This window comes from Echinops telfairi, unplaced genomic scaffold (assembly GCF_000313985.2).
Source record: "Echinops telfairi isolate 266 unplaced genomic scaffold, ASM31398v2 ScPeMD7_7420;HRSCAF=8458, whole genome shotgun sequence".
Classification (NCBI taxonomy): Eukaryota; Metazoa; Chordata; class Mammalia; order Afrosoricida; family Tenrecidae; genus Echinops; species Echinops telfairi.
Window position 1 is genome coordinate 31,585,227 of NW_022111320.1, and position 24,187 is coordinate 31,609,413.

At 46.1% G+C, this 24,187-nt stretch overlaps 1 protein-coding gene across 1 annotated transcript in view; it reads left to right on the forward strand.

Annotated features, from left to right (window-relative positions):
- The first annotated feature begins 3,738 nt into the window (after positions 1–3,738).
- The window catches only part of NEK10 (NIMA related kinase 10), a 232,817-nt gene continuing 212,368 nt past the window's right edge, over positions 3,739–24,187 (forward strand). The window contains exons 1-4 of the mRNA XM_030887662.2: positions 3,739–3,852; positions 6,205–6,335; positions 8,389–8,487; positions 23,032–23,116. Of these exons, the coding sequence (XP_030743522.1) occupies positions 3,739–3,852; positions 6,205–6,335; positions 8,389–8,487; positions 23,032–23,116 (429 nt within the window). The remainder of the gene's footprint in view (positions 3,853–6,204; positions 6,336–8,388; positions 8,488–23,031; positions 23,117–24,187) is intronic.

The window sequence follows — 24,187 nt, forward strand, 5'->3', positions numbered from 1 at the left end:
GCACTGGGTTGGGATGTTTTCTTAATGTACACTTACCCTTCTCTCTTATGTATATGAATTTCTGTGGATTTGTTTCCCTGGTTTACCCAGACTAACACAGTTACGAATGGGCACTTTTGAATCTGCCTGGACGTTTCTTGGAGAAAAGCCTAGCAGTCCGTTTCTGAGAAAAATCACAGCTCTGGAAAACTTAGGACATCTTCAAGGAAACACTAACTAGTGGATGCGGCTGGTGTAGCAGGAGGGCCCAGAGGTGCCTGTGTACCAGGGATGGCAGCTCTCAGTGGTTTTCCACCAAGGCTTCAGTAGTGGAAGTCGGCCTGGGAGCTCTCAGAAGAGAAGCCAGGACCAGGTGTGGCTCCTAGCCAGCAAGCTGGGCTGGCTGGTCCAGGACACGCAGATCAAGCTCCTGGAGGGGATGTTTGCTCCCTGTCCATCTGGGAGTCTGTGATCATCGACTTCTTCATCTTCAAAGAAGAGGTTTTGAAAATCATGCCTGTGCAGAAGCAGATGTGCATTGTCTGGTAGATCAGAGTCAAGGCATTTGTCACCATTGAGGACTAGAGTGGCATGTTTGTCTGGGGCTTAAGTGCACCAAGGAGGTGGCCATTGCCCTCCAAGGGGCCATCATTCTGGCCAAGTGCCCTATTGGACTCAGAGGCCACTGAGGACACAAGATGGGCACACCCTCACACAGTGCCTGCAAAGTGATGGGCTTCGGCAGCTCTGTGCTGGGGTGCCTCATCTCCGCTCCCAGAGGCACTGGCGTGGCATTGGCACAGAGGCACTGGCATGGCATCGGCCTCTGTGCCAAAGAAGCTGCTTCTGCTGCTGGATAGTAGTGACGATTGCTACACCTTGACCAGGGGCTGCACTGCCACCCGGACAACTTTGCCTGGGGGCCACAGCTCTCATTCCCCCACCGCTGTGCTGAGGACCAATCTCTGCGCAGTGGATGCAGGCTCCAGCCACGGTCACCACATAGTCGTTGTCATACAAGAAAAATAAAGTGAATAATCAAGGCTGTAATAATAAAGAAGAAGGAAAGAAAAGTCCATGGGCCGCAGTTCTTGGAAACACATGGAGGGACCATGAGTGCTAATAACTCAAACCCCACTGCCATTGACTTGATCCTGATTCATAGCAACCCTATAGGACAGGGCAGAACTGCTCCTGTGGGTTTCTCATACTTCGTAGCTCTTCAGGGGATTAGAAAGCCTCACCTTTGTTCCTCAGAATGCCTGGTGGCTTCAAACTGCGGGCCTTCTGGTTAGCTGCCCAACAGATCACCCACTATGGCACGCAAAGCATGACAAGCAGGCGCACATACACCTCCCCTCACCCCCCACCGTATTCAAATTGACTTTGTTGCACAGCGACCCTCCAGGACAGAGTAGAACTGCTCTTTAGGGATTTCTCTCTGGAGGAGCGGATGGGGGTTTCAGGCACCAACACTGTGGTTAGCCGCCACCCAGTACCAATTAGGGTTGCTTAAAAGCATGGCAGGTTAACGTAACGGGGACCAAAGGAGAGACACACCATCAGCAAAGTAGAGTCAAGTGCAAGAAGAAGTGCCCATCAAATAGGCAAAGAGACCACGTTTGGCTATGAGCTTTTTTTACAGTCAACTGGAAAAGGGGGAAGTCTGGGAGTCAGGTTCACACACCTGAATTCCTACTCCACTAGGAAGCCCTGGGGAGAAAGATGACGCTTTCTACTCCGGGGAAGCGGGACCATCTTGGAAACCCACAGGCTGTTCTACTCTCCCCGTAGGGTCGCCATGGGTCAGAATTGACTCGGTGGCCGTGAGTTTGATTTTTGAGTGAAGAAGACATGACTTGCTATTTGCCAGCGGGGTGGGCTGGCCATGTGCTGGCTGCAGAGGACTCGCCTTTAGGCAGACAATTGGAAAGAACGGAATGTCCTGCATCTGAAGTTCTAACCAGACGGGCAGGCCCTTCCCCTTATCGCTCCATTGTGTGTCTGTGTTCCACGCATGCATGCTCTGTCCTGACGCACTTCCTGGTCTCTCTGTGCCCACTGTTCTGCGAGACAGAGGACACTGAGAACACACACATACTCATCCGGCCCAGGGTCCCCTCCCTGGTAGCATGCTTAGAATCAGAATGGCCCAATAAACCCAATAACTCCAGAAAAAAGAACGGCCCCCAGGCTGTTGAGAGGGAAGAGGTCGAGATTTCACTGGGCGCTTTTCGTGACTCACGGAGGCATCTGCCTGGAGCTGGGCTGAAGGTGTCTTTGTTTGCGCTCTGTTCTTGGCCCGTTCTGCAGTCAGAGCCGGTGGGAGCTGCAAGGCAGGTTTAAAAAAAAAAAAAAAAGATGGAAGAAAACCAAAAATCACTCATTGTTGGCCTGTTCATTTCCTTGAAACAAAAGGGATTTTGACAGTTGCTATGTAGAGGACAGATAGAAGGGTCCCGTGCTTGAAGAGATGAGGCGTACTCCTCCCCAGACCCTCACATTCGCTGCCATTGAGCCAATTCGGACACACAGCGGCCCTATAGCACTGAGCAGAACTCCCCCTGGGTTCCCTCTGCAAGGTGTCTGCACAGAGGGGTCCTGGCTGAGTGGTAAGAGCCATGGGCTGTATGCATTTTGAGGAGGAAGAGGAGGCCTCTCTTTTCTCAGGTGGCACAGAAGGAGATAGTTCTTGAAAACGAGACTGTTTTTGTTTTTTTTTAAATCAGGGGGCTTGCTGGGAAAGGCATCCTGCCCAAAGGGAGCAAAGCAAGCAGCTATTTGAAGGCAGGATGGCAGGAACGTGGCACACATTGGGCAGAGATTTCATCAGGAGTGGCTCTAAACCTGGAGGAGCGGGGCAGTGCCTGCTGGCCCTCTGACAGTTTCATACTTGATCTCCCACTAACAACGGGTGTGGAAATTGCTGCGCAGGAGCGATGGGACCAATGTTTCGGAAGGTCCTGCCTGACGCAGCCTGGCTCTGGCCTTGTACTGGCCACTCTCATTGTGTGAGGGGCAGAAGTGCCTTCCGGCTCATGGAGAACTGGGTATGTCGCTCTCTGCCTTCTGTTGTTGGCGCCAGGTGCAGGAGAGTCAACATCGAGCCAAACCCTCACCGTTATTGTTCTGTTTCAGCCCCTCTGCCGTTCCCTTTTGCTGCCTGTCGTCCTCGCTTTCGCTCACCCTGTACCTTCTAGCCCGGGGTTGGCAGTCTTTTGAGATGGAAGAACCAATCCTGTCCCACAGAACAATTTAAAAATTATTCAAGAACCATAAATATATTTTTTAGCAAACAAAGGAAATCACCATTATCTGAATAATATCCTTTTGAAAATTTCATTTTACTCCCGAGTCCCAAAAAACTGCTTATGGTCGAGAGCCAAAGTTTGCCGACTGCCGTTCCTTCCAGCCGGTGTGAAAATCCGCCCGGAATACCTTGGAATGTTCCTCGCATGGCTGGTCCACAGTCCAAACTCCTGTTCACATGGGCCCGTACACGCCTTGAAGGCAGAGGCCGGGCCATTCTGCTTAGTATACCCAGTATCTCACACAACACTTGATACGCAATGGGTCTACAAGCAATGTGAATGGAGGTGGTTGACAAGATGGATCCATCTAGCAAAGACTGGGACCAAGGTGAACATTCATAGCACAGCTTCATATCGGAACACCTATTAGGTGCCAGACCCTGGGTGAGGTCCTAAGAACATCAGGATGGCCAGACTGAGTGGGGAAAGGCTGCTGTGCCCATTAGACATGGTAGCAGGGCGTGTTGCCTGTGGTCAGAGAAGTGGGACAGTCATGCCACCCGGGGAGGGCACCGAGAGCTCTACCCAGGAGGCGCTGGGGCAGCCGTTTACCCAGGAGATGGTTGGATCTGAGCCCTGAAATGTGAGCAGGAGTTACCGCCTGCACAGGCCCAAGCATGGAGCCGTGTGAGATGTGCTCCTGGTCCAGTGACCAGTTTAATGCAGCCAGAACTTGGAGCCTGGCTTTCCATTCAGCCTGCATTGAAAAGCAAAGCGATCATGGCTTTACACAGGGATTTAAAAAAAAAAAAAAAATCTCCATCTAAGGAAGGACAGAACACTGAAAACCAGATGGGCTGCTTCTATGATGTTCTCATCCCTGGAGGGACACACGTCAGTGCTGGAGAACGGAAAATATTGGAGATGGGGTAGATTGTCTGTGTTTAAGCCACAGTGCCAACTCTGTGTCTTTGGCAAGTCTCTGAACTCTTCTGTGCCTCAGTTTTCTCATCTGTCAGCCGGTGTCTGCCTCACGGAGTTGTTATGGGGATCAACGGCATATCATACCTGGAGAGCAATCATGAAAGCTGTGGTAAGCGCTGTGAAGCTGTTGATGCCACCGCTGATGATGAAGGTGATGAGGATCACGATAGCCTGTGCCCTTTGAGGAAGTTTCCAAGTCTGAGTCCTTAAGTACTATCACTTGTCCGAAAGGACACCCTCGGAAGTTATCTATATGAATTTGGATGTTGTTGTCCTTTCGATGTCTTTATGTTGAAGTTTACCACTATGATGTCGGGAATGATATCCCGAAACAGAACCCATGGCTTTAGTACAACAGAAGTCCATACAGAAGCTGCTCACCGGCCGCTTTGACTAGGAGTGTTCGGGTCTTGTCTGTATCAGGTTGGGGGGGGTGGTGTTCGACCAAGAGAACCATGTATGTTTTACTGATCCTACAGTAGACGCTGAAGGATACACCAGAGGGTCTGAAGAATTAGGGGCCAAGAGCAAAGGCTCTGGGTTCTGAACTGATTTCTGAACCCACCACAGATTTTGCGTAAAGATATTTAGTTGCTCCCACGTTCCTACTATTAAATTCTAAGCCTTTACAGCTATTGATGTCAACTCTGCTGCATCCACTAAGTTTCCTTCAATTGACTTCCAGGATCAGCTGCCTGGCTGCCTTCTCTCTGGCAGTCAGAGTTCTGACGATTCTAATCACCCCCGAGGGGGTTTGAATCCCTTGGGCCCCGCGTACACAACCACATCCTGTTCACTGTGCGCCATGACATGTCCTGTGCTGTGCAGGAAAAGTTCACTCCCTGATGGGACTTCATGTCCAATGTTATTTGGGTTAACAAATATAACGGACACATAGTCAGCGCTTTATAAATGCTCATTTGAATCCTCCAAATAACTCCATGAGTCATGTACTATTACTGTTACCATTTCTATTGTCCAGTTGTGGCAGCGCATGGACGGGGAGATTAAATATCTTGCTCAAGCTCATGCAGCTGGCTCATGGTGGATTTCAACCCAGGGAAAATAGTCTGCAGTTGGTTCTCTTACTCACAGAGCCCTGCTGCCTCCAGTGCCCACGGTCTGTTGTAGATTGATCCACTGGACACTGAGAAAGAGAGTATTATGGTGTGGAAGTTTTATTCTTCTTCTTGTAAACACACCGTTCTTGCTGGAGAACTGAACCATGGCTGGCATACAAAGAACTCCCCACCCCACCCCACCCTTTGGATGGCTGTTGAACCCTGTCTTTGTTAGAATGCATCTCTGTTATAATTAGCCATATTCTAAATGGGGTGTAGTCAAGGTATGGTTGCTAATTTAAGTGAGTTTTTAGTTTTGTACGGTGAGTCCTATGGTACAGCATTTATAACTATAATTGCGTGTTCAGAAGGTTAAGGCTTTGACACCTCTATGTCCCTACCACCCACAGCACGCATTGCGCAGATGTGGTCAGTGCTGAGGAATGAATGGCATGGCATGCATGATGATTCATCCTTAGTCTGGACCCCTCACCAGTGTGCTCTAGCTGCATCCCGAAACGTTCTCGTGTGCTTGCACCTCTGTCATTCAGCAAGCTGCACACGCTCCAGGCCTTCCCCCAGACATACGTTGCCAGCACTGCCTGTTAGGTTATGGGGATACAGCATTGAACAGACACACAGGCAAGTTCCTGCTTGGGACATTGTCATCAGAGGAGACTGGAAATAAATGACTGTGGGATATGACAGGTGGTGGTATAGGCTGTGAAGTCAAATGAAGCAGAGAGTAAACATTTAAGTTAGCGTTGTTTAAATCTTGGGGGGAACCCTACGTTTGACACAGCTGCCAGGTTCATCAGTGGTTTGGGAAAGAGCCACACTGCTTTCACCCTTCCTCCACCCTCATTTAGTTACTGTCTGTCCTGTGCTTAACTGTGATCCTCATGTACTCTGTGCTTCTATTTCTGTAGCTTCCAGCCATTAAATTCGAGAGTGCCCAACATAGCATGACGAAGTCTGAGCCCGCCATCAAGGTGGGTGGACACAGAGCTCGAGGTCAGTGGCATGAGTCCACCGAAGCTGTTGAACTTGAAAATTTTAGGTAAGAAATCCAGTGTCACCCTTGTCTCCAACCATCTATTCTACTTAGCCCTAAGCCTTATGTAGGCTTGCCACTGTAGCTAACTAAGGTTTTATAAGCCCCTTTCAGAATGTATTGTGTTGATTCCTTATTGAATACTTTTAATTCATTGCTTAAGCCATTCCCAGAAGTTGCCTGTAAATAGCAGGCTTTGTGGCTGTGGGTGACACTGACCTGGGGGGGTTGGGGACGCAGTGCTGATGTGCATTGGGCATGGGCTCAATGAGGAAGTGGCTCCAGACTGTCGACCTAGCCAGGCTGATCCCCAGCTTGTGCTGTCACTTGTCCTCAGCCTGCGTCCTGCCAATCAGGATCACGGAAGGCATACAGGAATCTTTTGCAGTGAGGCGGTGTGGTTGAGGAATGTGGTTGTCAAAGCAACCAAACCCTTCCTTTGGAGGGATCTCACCTCCCCTCTCACCCTGGAAGTGCCAGTGCATGAAGGTCTCCTAGAAGCAGCATGTCCCTAGGGCCACTCCCCTTCCAGGAATTGCTTCTTTTCTTTTCACAGTGTGCTGAGGTCATTTGGGACTAAGTACTATGTAAATTATGACTGGCCTGGGATGCTAATATGAGCATTCTAGACTGACCATTTGCCCCCATTCTTCCTGACCTAGGGTTGTTTTCTCTCATTTCATGACAGTGGATTTAACAGCCAGGAATGTCCCGTGGTTATTAATATGTTAATATATTTAAGATACTGTTTTAGTGAGGAACATGAAGGACTTTAAGTTTGGTCACACAAGCAGCCTCCCAGGGTTTGATTTGAGTACAGGGAAACTATCGTCTCTCTCACCTGGAGAGGATGGTGACGTGCTGTCCAGTGACACCCGAAAGGCTGGGAAGGTCGTGTAAGGTTACGGTGACAGCACCTGCCTGTGCTTATGTAATCCCAGCTCCTTGGGCCTAAGCTTTAAACTGAATGGCTTCTACGTGCACAAAAAGAGTGTATCGCGTACTCTAGAGCCTTGTGTCCCTTTTGTGCATTAGTTTTTATCCTCTCCCGTTTCAGCGTGGAATGTTTTCGGGGAGCTTTTTAGCTTGTTTGGTGGGCTGTCATGTCAGCAACTAGAAGTGGAAACTGGACAGTGTCGACACTTTGTTCAAAATGCACAGCCTTGCAAAAAGCAGTGGCAAAATGCTCACATTGACAGGGTGTAGACTGTCTTTAATAAACCATGGCGGTCTACAAGGATTCTCTGAATGGTGCAAGTGGTTAAGATATTTAGCTGTTGACCAGAAGGTTGCAGGTTTGGGTTCACCTAGAGGTACCTCGGTGGAAGCTCTGGTGATCTGGTGATCCAAGAGTCAGCTCTTGAGCACCGTATGGAGACAGTTCTGTCCTGACCCATGAGATCTCCATGAGCTGGGATCGGCTTCATGGCAACTGGTGGTGCCGGGTGATCTGTAAGGAACCACAGGAGCCAGCCAATGGAGCCGGCAGTCCCAGTGGTGGAGCAGAGGCCGGGTAGAAGGAATAAAGGAATTCTTCTCTGCTTATATCACAGCTGTCTAGAGAAATGGGCCCTAACCGCTTTCTCTCCATCTAGCTCTCTTCCCCCTGCAGCCCCGTTTTAGATATTAAATGTTTATAGGAAATAATTTTGATAGTATGTTAAGATGAAATACATGTGCTGGATTACTTACATTATTAACTTCATAAAATAGGAATTTTTAGTTCCTATTTTAACAATGTAGGCACCTGGTGATGCGATGGATGAATCCCTCGGCCACTAACCACAATGTTGGTGGTTCAAACCCACCGGCTGCTCACAGCGGGGAAGATGAGGCTTCTTAGAAACCCTATTTAGGGTTGCTATGAGTTGGCATCAACCCAGCACAATGGTTTTCCTTTTTGAAAATTTTAACAATTGCTGCTTACCATTAACACTGTGTTCAACCCTAAGAATTCTTCTGTAGTTGCAAGACCATATAATTTTTGCCTGCACTGTGAAATTCACAGCACCCTAAATGTTTTCTATTACCTAAAGCTTTTCTGTTTGTTTCCTCTCAGTATAAACTACAAGAATGAGAGAAATTTCAGCAAACACCCCCAGCACAAAGTATTTCAGGAGATCTTTACAGCCCTGGTGAAAAATAGACTCATATGCAGGTAAGAATGATCTGGCGAAGGAAAGCAGACATTTACCCAAGAACAGCATGTTTTATATAGTTTGTCTATAGACTCTGATATGAAGCAGTTTACAAGATTGAACACAACATAATTAATGGACACAGTAGAACAAAGGCCAGTTATGATGGGGTGAATAGGTTGGCACTGAGGATGAGCTAACTCAAATCACTCTGGTTAGATGCTGAATTTCCTGATTGTCAAGGTGAAATGGGGAAACACTCTAGTTACATTGTGCCCTGACTCCCCACCCCTGGTATCTAAGCACACAGCAGAGGTTACTGTGTGGGCGTTTATGGGAAAATGCGTTGGATAACAACCATGGGTGACCTTTTCCTGATATCGTTTTGCAGTAGATGCAGTTACTGAATAAATGGCATACTCCAGCCCTGGCTTTGGGGACATAGGGGATGAATGTGCACGATCTCCAGCCATAGCCTGGTGAAGACATTTCTGCACAGGCCCAAACCAAATGGCCCTCATCTGTTCTCAGATCTTTCTTAACACAGGTTTCGTGTTGGGACTGTCAAAGAAGGGTTAGTTCATCGTCGTTTAGGTTCCTTCTCCCAAAGCAGAGTTTCGAGTGAGCCATTGACAGCAGCTGACCTGTCGCCAGGATTGGGTTCCGCGTCCTTTATATGCTGGCAATAGCATTTCCTGGATGGTGCATATAGTTGCACACACGGCTGTCAACCAAAAGTTTAGTCCTTCGAATCTACACAGAGGCACCTCGGAAAAATGGCCTGGGGACCTACTTTTGGATATTCAGCTGTTGTAAATCCTGTCCCTCAATTTCACTCTAAAACATGGGGTCGCCATAAATCAGAATGGATGCCATGGTGAATGGGGAGAAATGAATTTGATGGCAGCTGTGCTGATTAAAGTGAGATGTGAGTCTGCTGAGTGGGAGGCTGGCTCTCTACATTTGGTGTGAAGATGTGAAGGAGGCTCCCTGCATTTCATCAGTTAGGACCCTGCCTTTTGCTCCCCACCCCCACCCCCCAAAAAAAGAGGTCGTCTTTCTCCCTACAGATACAGGCTAGAAGGATGTTGCCTTAGGCTGGGTACTGTAAAGAGCAAAAAACCATTGAGGCTTATATTATGTATATACACCAAGAGGTGCATATCTAGGACATGGCTCACACAGTAGTAGAAGCTTATAGAGTTCCAAGTCCATGGGTCAGGTGTCAGGGCAGAGGCTTCTTCTAACTCTCTTAGGTTCAGGCCCTAATGATCCCGAGATGGATAGGTCAGGCTTCTGGCTAGCGAAGTGAATGAATGCCAGGTTAGCAGGTAAGATAGCAACTGCTGAGGAACCCTCAAGATTGGCAGGTCAGGGTCAGGCTTCTGGCTGCAGAGATAGATCAATCCAAGGCTGGCAGGTAAGATAAGCTGGGAAGGTACTGATAATTTCCAGGGTCAGCAGGCAATTCAAACAGGCCACTAACTGCAGGCCAAACTAGAAGATGGGCCAGATATAGGATCCGGGTACAGCAAACTTTCCCACAGTGTCCACTTGTATTGGACACAGGTCATGTCCTTGAAGAGAGAGATCTCGTCATGTGGGAATTTCTTTGTCTTAACTATCAAACTGCTGAGAATTGTGGCCCAGCCAAGTTACTACCAAACCTTAACTATCATAGATGCCTTTAAAGAATCTCCTCTTACACCTCAGGGCTAGATTGAGATATTTCAATTCTGCCCTACTTAGAAAGGAATATAAATTTATTTTGAAAAATAAGAGAAGTGTTAATAATCGAATTCCTTGACCAAATTAAAACCTGGTGTTAGTATAGTGCATTTGCCGATTTTAGCAGAAAGCATCCTGATGGTCCCGCGTGCTAAGCCAGCGACTAAATATAAGTCGTGGTGGTGGTGACGACTTGGTGACTTGGTTTTTAGATGGCATTATTTAGTATTGTGTTTAATTGGCCCTCAGTATCTGAGAGAGATTAGTTCCAGGTACCCTTACTACTATTACCACCATACAGTTACCAACTCAGGTCCCTCATATAAATTGGCATGATATTTGCAATATAACCTACATACTGCTGTCATATATTTAAAATCATCTCTAAAAACCAAACTCACTGGTGGGTTCCTGAGGCCATAAGTCTTCACAGGAGCAGAAAGCCTCTTTCTTCCTTGAAGCTACTGGTGGTTTCGAACTGCTGACTTGGCAGTTAACAACCCAAGCAGATTACTTGTCATATTTAATCCAAAAATAAACACTATGTAAATAGCATTTTATGTTCCCTCTTAGTTGCCTCAGAAGGAGTGTTTTAATGATTTAATTCCCTTTTTCCCCTCTTGAATATTTTTGATATACAGTTGGTTAAATCTATGGATGTAGAGCCTGTACATTTGGAGGATAAAGGGGAGGGAGAGGTTTCAAAAAGGTTGTGGAAAAATAGAATGAAAGGATAGTGAAACTTTCCCACTCAGTTTTAAAATACTCTCATATTTAAATAGTGGACAGTGAGTGCCCACTGCATGGTTTAGCTCAAAGCAATCCAGATTGAGAGGGAATCTACCGGGATTTTGTACTTAGGATAAGGAGAGGATTATTAGGCTGACTCAAATGATACATGCAGCCTTAGAATCTTCAGCAGGGCTATGCAATCTTTAGCAAGGCCTGCTCTGTTCTGGACAGTATTCTTAATGATTGACGAAAGATCCATGAGCACTACAAAACACCTGAAGTTGTCAACTGCCTCTTTCTTGAGCTGAAAGAGAGTAAAACACGACTAATAACAGAATAATTATGCCTGAAACGTAATAGGACATGAGATTCTATCATTTGTTTTGAGGACAGCTAACATGAATTTTCCCAGGGATTATTAGCTGACCATTTCTTAGTCTGTACTCTGTGCTCATAGAAGCAGCAGTCAGAGATCAAAGTGTGAATCACATTGGGCAGATCTGCACAGGACCTCTATAGAAAGTCCCCCTCCCCAGAAGAAGTCAACACAGAGGACAATACTGAAGAGAGGAGGAAGGTCTGTCCAGACCACATGGAAGTGAACTAGGAGGGAGAGGGGGGCGGGAGAGAGAGAGAGAGAACACGAATCTCATCCTAGCCCAACAAGCCCCAGGGATAACATCCCTACTCAGAGCAGCCAGTGCACAGAGAGGACCATAGGTCTGGCCCCACCATGAGACACGACATTCCCTCCCTGACTCGTAGCACTGCAGGGGACAGCACTGGAGACATTGTGCGGAAAGTGTACCCATGAAGTGTGGGGTGAAATGCGGAGGGAGTGCAACTGGGCAGCAAGGGGAGCAAAGTAACCAAGTCCCCAAGGAATCTTGAAAATAGACTTCTGACTTGGTGAACAGGGCTTGGCACCTCATCAGACTTGACCAGAAAACATACATGAGGCTCAACAGACAGACCTGGAACTATTGGTTTTTCTCCTGTTCTGCTTTGTTTTGTTTGTTTGTTTTATTAGGCTGCTTTTTCCCCCCTCTTTCTTTCGCCCCATGTCTATCTATATAAGATAGACAGGATAAACAATCCTGAGAAAACTATGGGACCAGCGGTTCTGGTGGGACATGGGAGAGGAGCGGGTGGGGAGCCAACAAACTCAGAGAAGGGAACAACAAGAGATCTAAAAGTGATGGTGAAGAGGGTGTATAATGCCAAGTGGGGCGTGATCAAGAGCAAAGTATCAGAGAGGAAATACTGAGAGCTGAATGGAGGGTGATCATGATAATAGGACAGGAGGAAGGTGAAAGGAAATAGAGGAAAGAAATAGGAGGCAAAAGCTATTTATAGAGTTATAGCTATAGGCATTTATATATGTAAATATATTAATTTATAACAAAAGGGATAGAAGTCAATGTACATATATTTATATGATAAATAGTAAGATAGCAGACAGACGTTGGGCCTCTACTCAAGGCTTCCCTTAACACAAGAACACTTGGTTCTGATAACCTGGCACTCTTTGATGCTCATCTCCCCAACATTATTGCTGAAGACAAAATGGATGCATACACAAATGTGGTGAAGAGAGTGGATGGTGCCCGGCTTTCAAAAGATATAGGGTCTGGGGTCTTAAAGGCTTGAGTCAAAGAAGCAGCCATCTAACAGGGGAGCAAATAAACTCACATGGAAGAAGCATGTATTGTGTGATCATGAGGTGTTGACAGGGTCAGGCAACAGGTATCAAAAGATCCAAAACAAACAACTATATTGATGTGAAAGGGGGGGTTGGAGTGGAGATACAAAACCCATCCATAGGCAATTGGATATCCCCATAGGTACAAGGAAGGGATGATTCAATCAAGGTGTAGTATAGCACCAACGAATCACATCATTCCTCTAGTTCCTGAATACTTCCTCATCCCCACTACCATGTCCCAGTTCTCATTTATAAATCTGGCTAGACCAGAGAACACACATTGGTCCAGATAAGAACTCTCCACACAGGGAATTCAGGAATGATAAACCTCTCAGGAATAGTAATGGGAGTAGTGATAGCATGAATGTAGGGGTGATGGTGAGGAGGTGGAAGGGTGAGAAAAGGGGAACCCATCATAAGATTGGATACACAGCCCCCATCCCCACCACCTGAGAAGGGGACGGATAATGGACATGTGGGTGAAGGGAGACAAAGGGCAGTATAAGATGTGAAATAACAATGACAATATATAATTGCTCAAGGATACAGGAGGGTGGGAGGTTGGAGAAGGGAGTGGGGGAAGAGGAGCTTATATCAAGGGCTCAAGCAGAAAATGCTATAGTAGTGATGATGGCAACATATGTACTAATATGCTTGATACAATTGATGTATGGAATGTTATAAGAGCTGTAAGAGCCCCCAATAAAATGATGGGGAAAAATGTGGAAAAGCAAGGAAGTTACCTTGAGGACTAAGATGCAACTGATCCACGCCATGGTGTTTTCAATGGCTTCCTACGTATGTGAAAGGTGGACACTGGGTAATGCGTTTGACTTATGGTGTTGGCACAAGCATAGTGAAAGTACTATGGACTGCCAAGGAACCCTGGTGGCATAGTGGTCACATGTTGAGCTGCTAACCTCAAAGCTGGCCGCAGTTCAAAATCACCAGTTGCTCCACAGGATAAAGACAGAGTTTTCTACTCCCATGAAGAGTTATGGTCTCGGAAACTCACAGGGGCAGTGTTACCTTGTTCTCCAGGGTGGTTATGAGCCAGAATGGACTTGATGGCAGTGCGTTTTGGGTTATGGACTACCACCAGAAGAACAAACAACTCTGTCTCCGCAGAAGTCCAACCAGAATGTTGCTTAGAAGCAAGGATGGAGAGACTTCATTCATCTCACGGACTTTGGACATGTTCACAGGAGAGCTCAGTCTCTGGAAAAGGACACCATGCTTGGTAAAGTGGAGGGGCAATGACCGAAAAGAAGACCCTTGACAAGATGGGTTAGTGCAGTGGCCGCAACAATGGGCTCAGACATCACAGCAATTGTGAGGAGGGTGTAGGACAAGGTAGCATTTTGTTCTCTTGTACACGGGGGTCACTCTGCTTTGTACAGACTCGATGGAACCTACAACTACAAAAATAACAACAACATTGTGGAAGGCAGAAGATTTTCTGCATGAAAATTTGTGAGAGGCCTTATTTGCATTTGATGCAGAAATCGTTAGGGGAAATCATTGGGCAAAGGTAAGCATTCACCAGCTGAAAAAGATCCTAGCAATTTTGAAGTCAGGAGATCTCCTTTCAGGGCCTTTCCTAATTCGTAGTGATTAATGAGTCCAGTGGGATAGAGTTACTGGCTCGCAGCATGCGCAGTCCCTGGAAATCTTCAAACTAGGAAGAGCTGATTGTGGACCTTTTTGATTTCATAATACAAGAAGGACTTCAGGAATGTTGAACATTAAGGGCATCCTTTTATGTTGGCCTTTGGCCCCAGATAGATCATGCTATTCCGTTCTATTCTAAAAACAGTTTAGTCAAAGATAACTTAAGTATCAAGTTCCTCCATTGTGCCTCGCCCTGCCTAACCTTGCTAAGATGGCCACCTGTTTCTTCCTGACCCACACCCCATCCTCCACCATAACTTGAGACTTCTAGAACAACTGTGTTTCCAGGCCTTTTCTTTTGGAACATTAGATTTAACTGGATGAAAAACCTAGATTCAATTATTCAAAACCACATCCTTGAACATCTACTATGTGCAAAGAAGGGAAGAAGCAGAAGAGAGAGAAGGAAAGAACAGGTGGGTGAAGATGCAAGGATGGCTAGAACGTACAAAGATGAGTGCCTTCCTTCTTTGGGACCAGCGTCTGCTCTGATGAGAACCACTACCTTGTGTCCCAATAAAAGGGAAAATGTGAACATTCACTCGAATGTGCGATTTAGTGTTATTTTAAAGCAGATTCACTTCATTTTCCTCTTGGTGGTGAAGTTATCCTAAATCATCATCCCAGTTGTGATTAAAATGCACCCGCCTTCCAAGGAAGGATTGCCGATACTTTGGCCATAGCCATGAGCAACCACCCGCTCCAGTTTGCAATCTGGCTCAATTGATAGCTGTTTCTCACCAGGACACATGGCCATGAAAGCCATCTGGTAAGCAACTGTCACGTTCCAGGAACCACAATCCCACAGCTGAAAAATGAGTCAACTTGCAAACATTCTCACTTGCAAATGACCATCCACCCATGAGCTACCCTAATAGCACTGTTCTGAGAGACTGGGTGTTGTAAGCACAGTTCTTCCTTGCTGTAAATTTATTTACTGGTCCGGACACAGAATGGTGGACATTTGCTTCTTTGGGCATCAAAATTTTAATATCCCAAACATAAGACCTGTGATTCTTTTCCTTCCAATCTGCCCTCCCCACCCACTCACTTAGGCTTTTCCAACTGTCCAAGCCACCTCCATCCTTGGCTTGCAATATTGCGTTAGGCAAGCTGAGTTCCCTACTTTGAACCCATCCAGAAGGATTGCTTTAACATGCAAGTCAGATCATACCAAACTCTACCCATGGCTTTCCAGAGACTTTCCAGAACAAAGAGTCCAGGGTCTTATTTAAATCTACAAGGCCTTTCAAGGTCTGGATCCCATCATTTCATTGACCTTGGCTCGTGCCCCCTTATTTTTGCTTCTCGCTTTGCTGTTTGTCTGTCTTGGTATTCTCTGAACATACAATCAGGTCCTGCCTTCGGGACTATCAACTATTCTGCTGCTCTGGCTTGACATCCTTATGATCCTCCTTTAATTTGCTTAGATACTGTTTTGTCATGGAATCCTTGTCTAACTATCCTAAATTATAAATAAGGTGACCAGACGTCCCGCTTTTGGTGGGACAGTCCTGATTTTTAACAATTTTTCCCGTGTCCCGTGGCGTTTTAAAAAAGTCCTGAGTTTTGGAAAGAATGCACGACAAGCTAAGGTATACGGTTTTCGACTGCCATGCGGCTATTTCTCCAGGATATGAGTTTTATCAATGGTGTCCCACTTTACCAATGTTAAAATCTGGTCACCTTAATTATAAAGGGACTTCAAAAAGTTTGTGGATAAACAGAACTAAAAGATAAAAATATAAAATTATGAACTTGTTTTTCTTCAATATAATCTCCACCATGGTTAAGCCACTTTTGTAAGTGTCTTACATCCTTAAAGAACTGAGGATCCTGGGAATTTAACCATGCCCATGCAGTCCTTTATAAATTATTAACTAAAGAGAAATGGGTGCTCATTAAAGGATTTCCTTTTTTAGATTTTTTTCCTTTTAAATTAGGAAACAAAAGAAATCAGAAGGAGCCAAACCAGGATTGTAGTTAGATGCCTAATGATTTCCCATGGAAACCCTTGCAAAATTGCTCTTGTTTTCATGAGAGGAATTAGCGAAAGCATTGTCACAGTGGAGAAGGATTTTCTGATGAAACTTTCTCAGGGCTTTTTCTGTTGTAACTTTGGCTGACTTTCTCAAACACTCTCATAATAAGCAGAAAGTCAATAAGCCTATAGGAAAGTCAACAAGGAAAATGCTGTGAGCACCCTAAGACCTGTTGCCGTGACTCTTGCTTATGATCGGTCCACTTTTGCTTTGACTGACCCAATTTCACTACTAAAGCTCTGTTTTACCTCTCATTACATTTCTTCCAAGAAATGCTTCAGGATCCTATTTAAAGTTTCCATCGAAAGCTCAGCTCTTGCTTGCAGCTGATCTGATGACAACCATTTGGACACCCTTTGGGCAGAAAGTTTGCATAACTTTAATTTTTCAGTCAGAGTTGTGTAAACCAGTTGAGATGTCTAGGTGCTGGCTATTCTGTCATTAACTATCAGTCCTCCCAAGTTAGGGCACAAACAAGGTGATTTTCCCTTCAAAATCAACTTGGTGGCTTGTCATTGCATGTCTCATCTTCAACACTGTCTTGTTCTTTCTTAAAATAAGTTATCCGATGATAAATTTCTGACTTCTTTGGGGGCATTGTCCCCACAAACTTTTCGTGAGGCATCACTTCCACCTAAGTTTCACCATAAATTTGATGTTTGCTCTTGCTCCATTTCAGCAGAATCCACATTGGTCTTATAGGGGCTCTTTTCAACTGCTGTCTTAGCCTTATTCATGCTTCAAATAAGATCCTGTTTAGACATGTTACACGAGTTTACTTTGGCACAAACATTTTTTGAAATACATTAGTAGATTTTAAATATATATATTTAAACTTTACGGTTCTTTACTATTCAGTTCCTGGTATACATTTTTATTTGTTTGTGTTTATTATTGGCCTTCTCCCTTTAGAACGTAAGCGTCATGAGAGAAGGGCCCTAGCCCTCCACCCCCCATACACTACTTTATTCCTAGATGTTTAATGTTGACCGGCACGTGGTAGGTGACGTATTTGAAAACATTTTATTTTAAGTTTTTTATAAACTATGTAAAAGGTATATGTAGAAAAGAGTCCTTGCTACTCAAGATCCCTCTAATTTTAAGAATATTCACAATCCCGGCATGAATCCATGTTGCTGTTCTGTGTTAGGATTAGTGGGGGACACAGAGGAAGAATGAAGGCCCATCAAGTGTACTTGAACAAGCTGGTACATGACTTACTTATTTTCAAACATAGGCTTGTTTGTTAAATTTAGCGTATTGACTTTGATGTGAATTTTACCTTTTCAACAGCAACAAGAAGCTAGTTTACAAATTGGACATAATGTATTTCTTTGGAAAGGACTTGCATTTCTTTCAACTTTGGGTCCTTAGTGTTCAATTAAAAATAATAATACAACAACACAAAACAGGCTATTTGAACCATGGGCAGTTTAAGCAAGTGGGTGCTGTTCCTTCTAAATGGGAGGCAGAGCAGTCCCCTACGAATGGAAGTGGAGTGCATCCCCTCTGACATTTTGCATGAGTCCCTGGATTGAGTTAACCCCAGAACCTTCACCATCCAAGGTGATGGCTCCTGGCTCTCTCCGTCCTTGCGGCTTTGTTATTCAATACCCCACGTAGCTCCGCGGGGGATTCTCATGTCAAATATTGGTTTTCTCTACTGTGCAGGGAGGTCAAACCCTGACTGGGCTCTTTCTTGTGCTCAAAGACTCCCGCTGCCTCCCAGTGGCCTTTTCCTTCTCGCTCTCTATCTCAGCAGAACGTGGCTGGCATCTGATGCCGAAAGCGATGTGGCAGGGGGCCACGGACAAAGGCTCTGGGAGCTGGTCACACCGCTGAGTATTAATAGTCCTATGGACACAGTGGCAAAGTTCAGTCACAGGAGGGTATAAATATTTGCCCTCACACGAATTCTCTGCTCTGTGGTGGCTATACTGAGCATAACCTCCAGGGACACGCTATCATTGCAGACAAGTTCTCCAGGGCTGTCTCCAAGGATCCCCAGGCCACTCTGCGGAGCCCTCCTGCTCCGGTACTCAATATATTTGAAGAAGCACTTTCTCTTCAGACATTCCCTTGTGTCGGGGTGCTGAGAGCACTGGCTGGGAGGCAGCCCCCCAACTGGGTTTCTGGTGTGCAGCTAACTCCAGGCGGCGATTGTTGAGCCAGGGACTCAAAGTTATTGGCCTTTCCAGTACGCCCACTGGTCTTCTCGATGGGACTCTGCTCGCACCGAGTTGTGTGTTTCCAGTCCCCCCACCTCTTGGCACGGGGATGTCTATATCGTCTTACAGAACACGCAATCCCCCTTGAATGCCAACACCTTGTTGGAGTGCCACGGCCTTGTGGGGCTTCAAGGGCTGGGAGCCAAGGAAAGGAACAACTGTGCCTTCTGAGGTTCATGCATGGAGGGAAGGAGCCGAGCACTCAGCCACCAGGAATCCTATTGACATTGACCCCAGCCTCGCGTAGGAATATTAATAGCTATGGGCTTCGGTCCCAAAATTACAAATCAGAATTAGAAAAAAACAAACAAAACCAACACGCTATGTGCTTGAGACAGAACTTTCAACTCTGAGACTTTCCTGGAACTCATCGTCCCCTCTTTTAATAGTAAAGAAAAAAAAAATTCATCCTGGATTCTTTCCTCCTCTCTCTTTTTTAAAGAAACAGGGCCACCATATCACGATTTATTTTGACACACACACAGGACTGGAAAGGTCATGCGCTTACCCCATGAAGATGTTATATAAGAAACAGGAAAGAATACCAAGTGCACGCATATTGAAGGTGCCCTGGTGGTGTGGTGGTTAATGGGCTTGGCCACGAACCAAAAGGTTGGCGGTTCTAATTCACCGGCTGCTCCAAGGGAGAAAGATGAGGCAGTCTGCCTCTGTGAAAGAGTTTATAACCTCGGAAGCCCCATGGGGGTAGTTGGACTCTGTCCTGCAGGGTCATTATGAGTTAGAATGGACCTGACAGGAGCAAGTTTAGTTTGGGTGGGTACCCGGTGTTTTTGTTGCCTGAATTATCTCTTGAAACGCCTCATGGCTTTTTTCTCTTAAATGACGAAAATGAATCACCACTAAGGATCATTAGGTTTCCAGCTGCTCTTCCGAGGCGAGCACTGCTTTTGCTGATTCTGATGATGGAGTCTTTGCACTAAGGTTCTTCGACGTGTGATCCCCGCCCCTGAAAGGGGCGCCAGTCCTGTGCCACCGTCCTAGTCATAAAAGCTAAGGGTGTTCTCTCAGGAATGGTAGAATAACCAGGTGTTTCCAAAGGGGATCGTTTTAAGTTTAAAATATAGTTCAAGTCTGCAGTGTATATGGATTTTTTTTTTCAGATCCAGAATATGTACAGACATTAGTGCAGTTTCCCACTGTGGCTTTGGGTAAATTTGCCATGCTGGCAGACCTGCTCCTGATGGATCCCGAGCTTTGTTTTCAGGAAAACCCCCCATTGCAAAGGGGTGTCTGACAAGAGGGCACCTGTCTGAAAATGCCGTGGTGTTAGTGGCAGCTGCGGCAGGTGCTCCTGCCAGGCCACTTGGTGGTGGCACGGGGTCACTCCCAGGCAGTGTGCTCTTGGGACATTTTCTTCCACCTCTCTCAGCAGTCAGGACTCTGGTGTGGGCTTCATTGTGTGAGCAGCACTCAGACGACCCTGGGACTAGAAGGGGTGGGAAAATCCCATTTTCCAGCTTCCTTCCTATGAGATAGTTTTGGCAGAGGCAAGGACTGATTAGGGTGGAATACACACGGGGCACAGGTGAGTTCTCCAACGGCAATAATTACAGGTGTTCATTTGGCCTCTCAGTAGGGTGAGTCTCAGTCGCTTAATTTGAGAGATGTAGGTTTGGAGACAAATTTGAATTTGAATTGTGGTGTTGTCAAAGAATACCGATTAGATGGTGATTGGCCAGAGGAACCAGAAGTACAGCCAGAATGATCCTGACAAGGGAGGATGGTGGAAGTTCATCTCAAATGCTTTGGGCACATATCAGGAGGAGCCATTCCTGAAAAGCAGAGAGACAGCCCCAGAGAGGATGATCCTTTGGGGGAGATGGATTGACACAGTGGCTGCAACACGGGGCTCAAATACAGGAAAGCCTGGGAGGACAGCACACAGCCAGGCAGTGTTTCATTCTGTCGGACGGAGGGCTGCTACGAGTCGCAGCCGACTTGATGGCAACTGACAGCAGTATAGATGAGACAAAACGGAATCATAACCGTCAGGTTATGTCAACCTAAGAGAAGCCAAGGGAGGTGTGGGGCGGGGCACAGTTAAGCAAGTGCTTCCTTTGATTGGGGACAGACACTGAGAATATCGGAACCTTAACAGATCCATACCAAGCTCGGCAGTGAGGGAAGTGATGTGGATTCTTGTCTACATGAGCCTGTGCTGTCTCCCTCAGTTTCCCTTGGCTATGAACCAGCAGCTACTCTCTCCACCAAGTGTGTTGATTTTTGTGATTTTGTGTTCTATTTTGTTGATTTAAAAAATTTATTTTGGGAGGGCATGGTTGGTTTAAAAATTCTGTTTCAAACATTCTAGCCTCAGTCTGGGTTCTGTTCTTTGGCCTCCGTGGGTACAAGTGTTACCACCAGCCGAGTGAAAGGCATCGTGCACCTCACACCCTGGCCCTTTGCACCTCATGGGCTCTACATTGATCAGCAATATTGGGAGCAGGCTGGGCAGTTTGAACATTTTCACTACCTTTACTACTCGCTCACAGTAGGGAACACAGCTTAGCTGAGTGATGATATTGGTCCAGCAGGTGCTGGTCTGGGGAGGGACAATGAGTGCCAACAGAGCACGCAGATTACACCCACCCTGTCTTCCCACCGTCGTCTGCACTCACACAAGCCCATTAATGGGTAGAGTCTGTATTGAGACTCTTCAGCGCTGGATTGGAGTCCATTGAAAGCACCCTGCACTGTGTGTGGTACATGATAACTTGGTGGCACTGGCAAAAGTCAGAGAGTCCGGTCAGTTGACACTGGAGTAGCTGGGCAATGGCAGGTGTTGTGGCATGCTCTGATCTCTAGCGTTGTCTGTTCCTTGACCTTCCCTTCAACAACATATCGAAATTGCAATTGTCCTTGTTTTAAATAAAGATCCCTAAGGGTGCTGACTAAACAATTCTTTGCTAAAGAAACATACGTAATTTAAAAGTCTCTCAGAGTGCACTTGAGTGGGCACTGAATCATTAGATGGCATTGAAGTGATACTTGTAGCTACCTCCTTTTTTGAAAATTGAGTTTTCTATAGATTGGCTGTCCCCATGTTTAGAGCTGTAGTCCATTTTTCTCCTCCTCCACAAGCCCAGTGTCACTAGTTGCCTGTGCACTTGAATTTTGGCAAATGCACCTTCAGCGTCCAAGGGCCCCACCTGAATCCTTGCATTCTGGTCTGTTGTGAAATATAGAGCTGTAGGATAATGCTGGTGCTTCTCTGCCTGGGACGCCCACCTCGTCCCTCCCCACTTTGGGTCTGGCGTTTCCTTGCCCCGTGATGTGCAGACCATCTCAGGCACAGGGCCAGTTTATCAGGGCTAACGATAGCACTTTGGGGACTGGGAAAGGCCAGCTCCCTTGCTTCAGTCTGGGGTCACTCCTAGGTCTAACTTACACCCCCGAGCTCCCCTGTAGCATCAGGTGAGGCGAGGCTGGTGCTTTGCCTGAGATCAGAGTTGCCGTTGGCTCTTCCTCTTTCTCCCACTGCCATTATTAGAGCGTGTCCCTAATAATGCTCTGCACCTGCACACCCATCTTCTTCCCAGGGTCTGCCTGCTTCTGGGGAAATGGACGATGATGAAAGTACTTTCTCACCAAGTTTTCCAAAGGGCATGGAGGTGTGCCACAGGATGTCACAATGAACTCCCAGTGTGGGCTAGTTTACAAATTCAGGAGGTTGAAATTGATATTCAACGTCTCTTAGATACAGAGGCAGCTACTCACAGTAGCTTAGAGCTTCCTTGTTAGATCGCATTGCCTTCCTTCAGAGGATGGCACATCTTTCTGAAGTTGGGTGTGCGGTGGTTGCCACACAGAAAGGAAGGGCGGTGTGCAAATCAGTGGGCGTCAGGAAACGAAGATGGTGGCTTCCGCTCAGAATCCAAGGCTAGGTTACTCGATGCCTGCAGGTTCACCTACCCACTTGATTAATAACCAATTGTAGTTCTTTAAGGGCAAAGTTCAAATATTCTTTTAATCTACATGCATTATTTCTAAAAGTCAATAGGACATGCATACATACTAAGTTGGACCTTACTACTGAATACATGGAACTGGTAGATACTTCCTTTGGCCCAGGGGGGCATGAAAAATGATTGCAACACTATGGGCCCTATGAACTAGAAAAAACTAGGGGCCTCTGCTGTGCAGTGACGAGAAGACAGTTTACAAGGGAGTGTCCAAAAGTCCATGGAAAAATTCCATTATGTTTCAATTCCATTTGCCCAGAAACATTTTGAAGTCCTCTCATATATATGTGCGGTATAAAAATGGGTCATGTGTTCAAGTTTGCATATCAATTCCAGTTGTAGATTAAGCTTGAAATCATAAACTCTCTGGTTATTGTGTTAGACCCATGCTTGTCTTCACTGTCTTAAACATTGCTCACGAACCATCACACTTGGCAATTAAACCTGAACAGATTCTCTTGTTTTCTTTTCACAGAGAGTGGATTAACCGAGCCCCATCTATTCATTTTCTGAGAGTGTTAATCTGTCTGAGACTATTAATGAGGGATCCGTGCTATCAGGTTAGTTGGAAGAAGAAAACTTTTTTTTTTTTTTTTTTAAATTTGTTATGAAGACCAAACCAAACCAAACCAAAGAATCTTGTGGACTTTGAAGCCGGCCACATTGACTTGTTTCCTCTCTCATAACTGGGTAACGTCGTCTATATTTGGATTCTTCATCTACCACCTAGAAAGACATGAAAACTAATTTAATGGGGGGGCATCTATATATAGTTACTATATTGCCTACTGGGTTAAGTGGGTTGAACTTTAGGTCTATATTTTTGTGTTAACCTGGCATTTAAAGACCATTACTAATTAAAAGAGGTCCACTTGGCTAGACATTCAAGCTTGTTCAAGTTCATCCAGGTTAAAGTCACCGAGACAAGTAGTGCCTTGCCATGTGGCTCAGTAACGGCTAGGGGTCTGCAGCTTCAGCAGCTCTCCCAGAGTCCATTCCTTCCCAACCTCCTGCTTAGGACTAGAGAGGAGCAAGGGGTTGCCCATTGGGTCCTGAGCTCAGGGCTCTCTCCCTCCTCTCACTAGTTAGTTGAATCTGCTGTCTCTGGTTTACTGTCTGTCTAACATTAATGTGCATAGCAATCACTTGGGAATCTTATAAATGCATACCTGAAATCAGTAGGTACAAAGTGTGGCCCAAGTCCTGCATTTCCAACAAGTGTCCAGGGGTCGCCTAGACCACTGGTCCATGGTCCACATTTTGAGTAGCAAGGATGTAGAGGTTTCAGTGGGGAGGCTCCAAAGTTTAGCTCACGTATCCCTTCATCTGGACCTGGAAGGTCCTTCCTTCCAGTTCTGCCTGATGGATTAACAGAGTCTGTGAAGTGCCCAAACATTAAGGTGCATCAGAAACCAGGGGAGGGGTGGATTTCTAGGAGCGGCACCCAGAATTTCTGATTCAGTACGTTTGGGATGGAGCCTGCAAATTTGCGTTTCTGACAAGCTCCTAGGTGATGCTGATGCTACGATTCTGGGGGCCATATGTTGAGAAACATTGCACAAAGTCTCTTGATTGCCTCTTTTCCCTCCTTTTAATAGCCCTTCCTTTTCTAATAGTTTATTCCGCTCCAC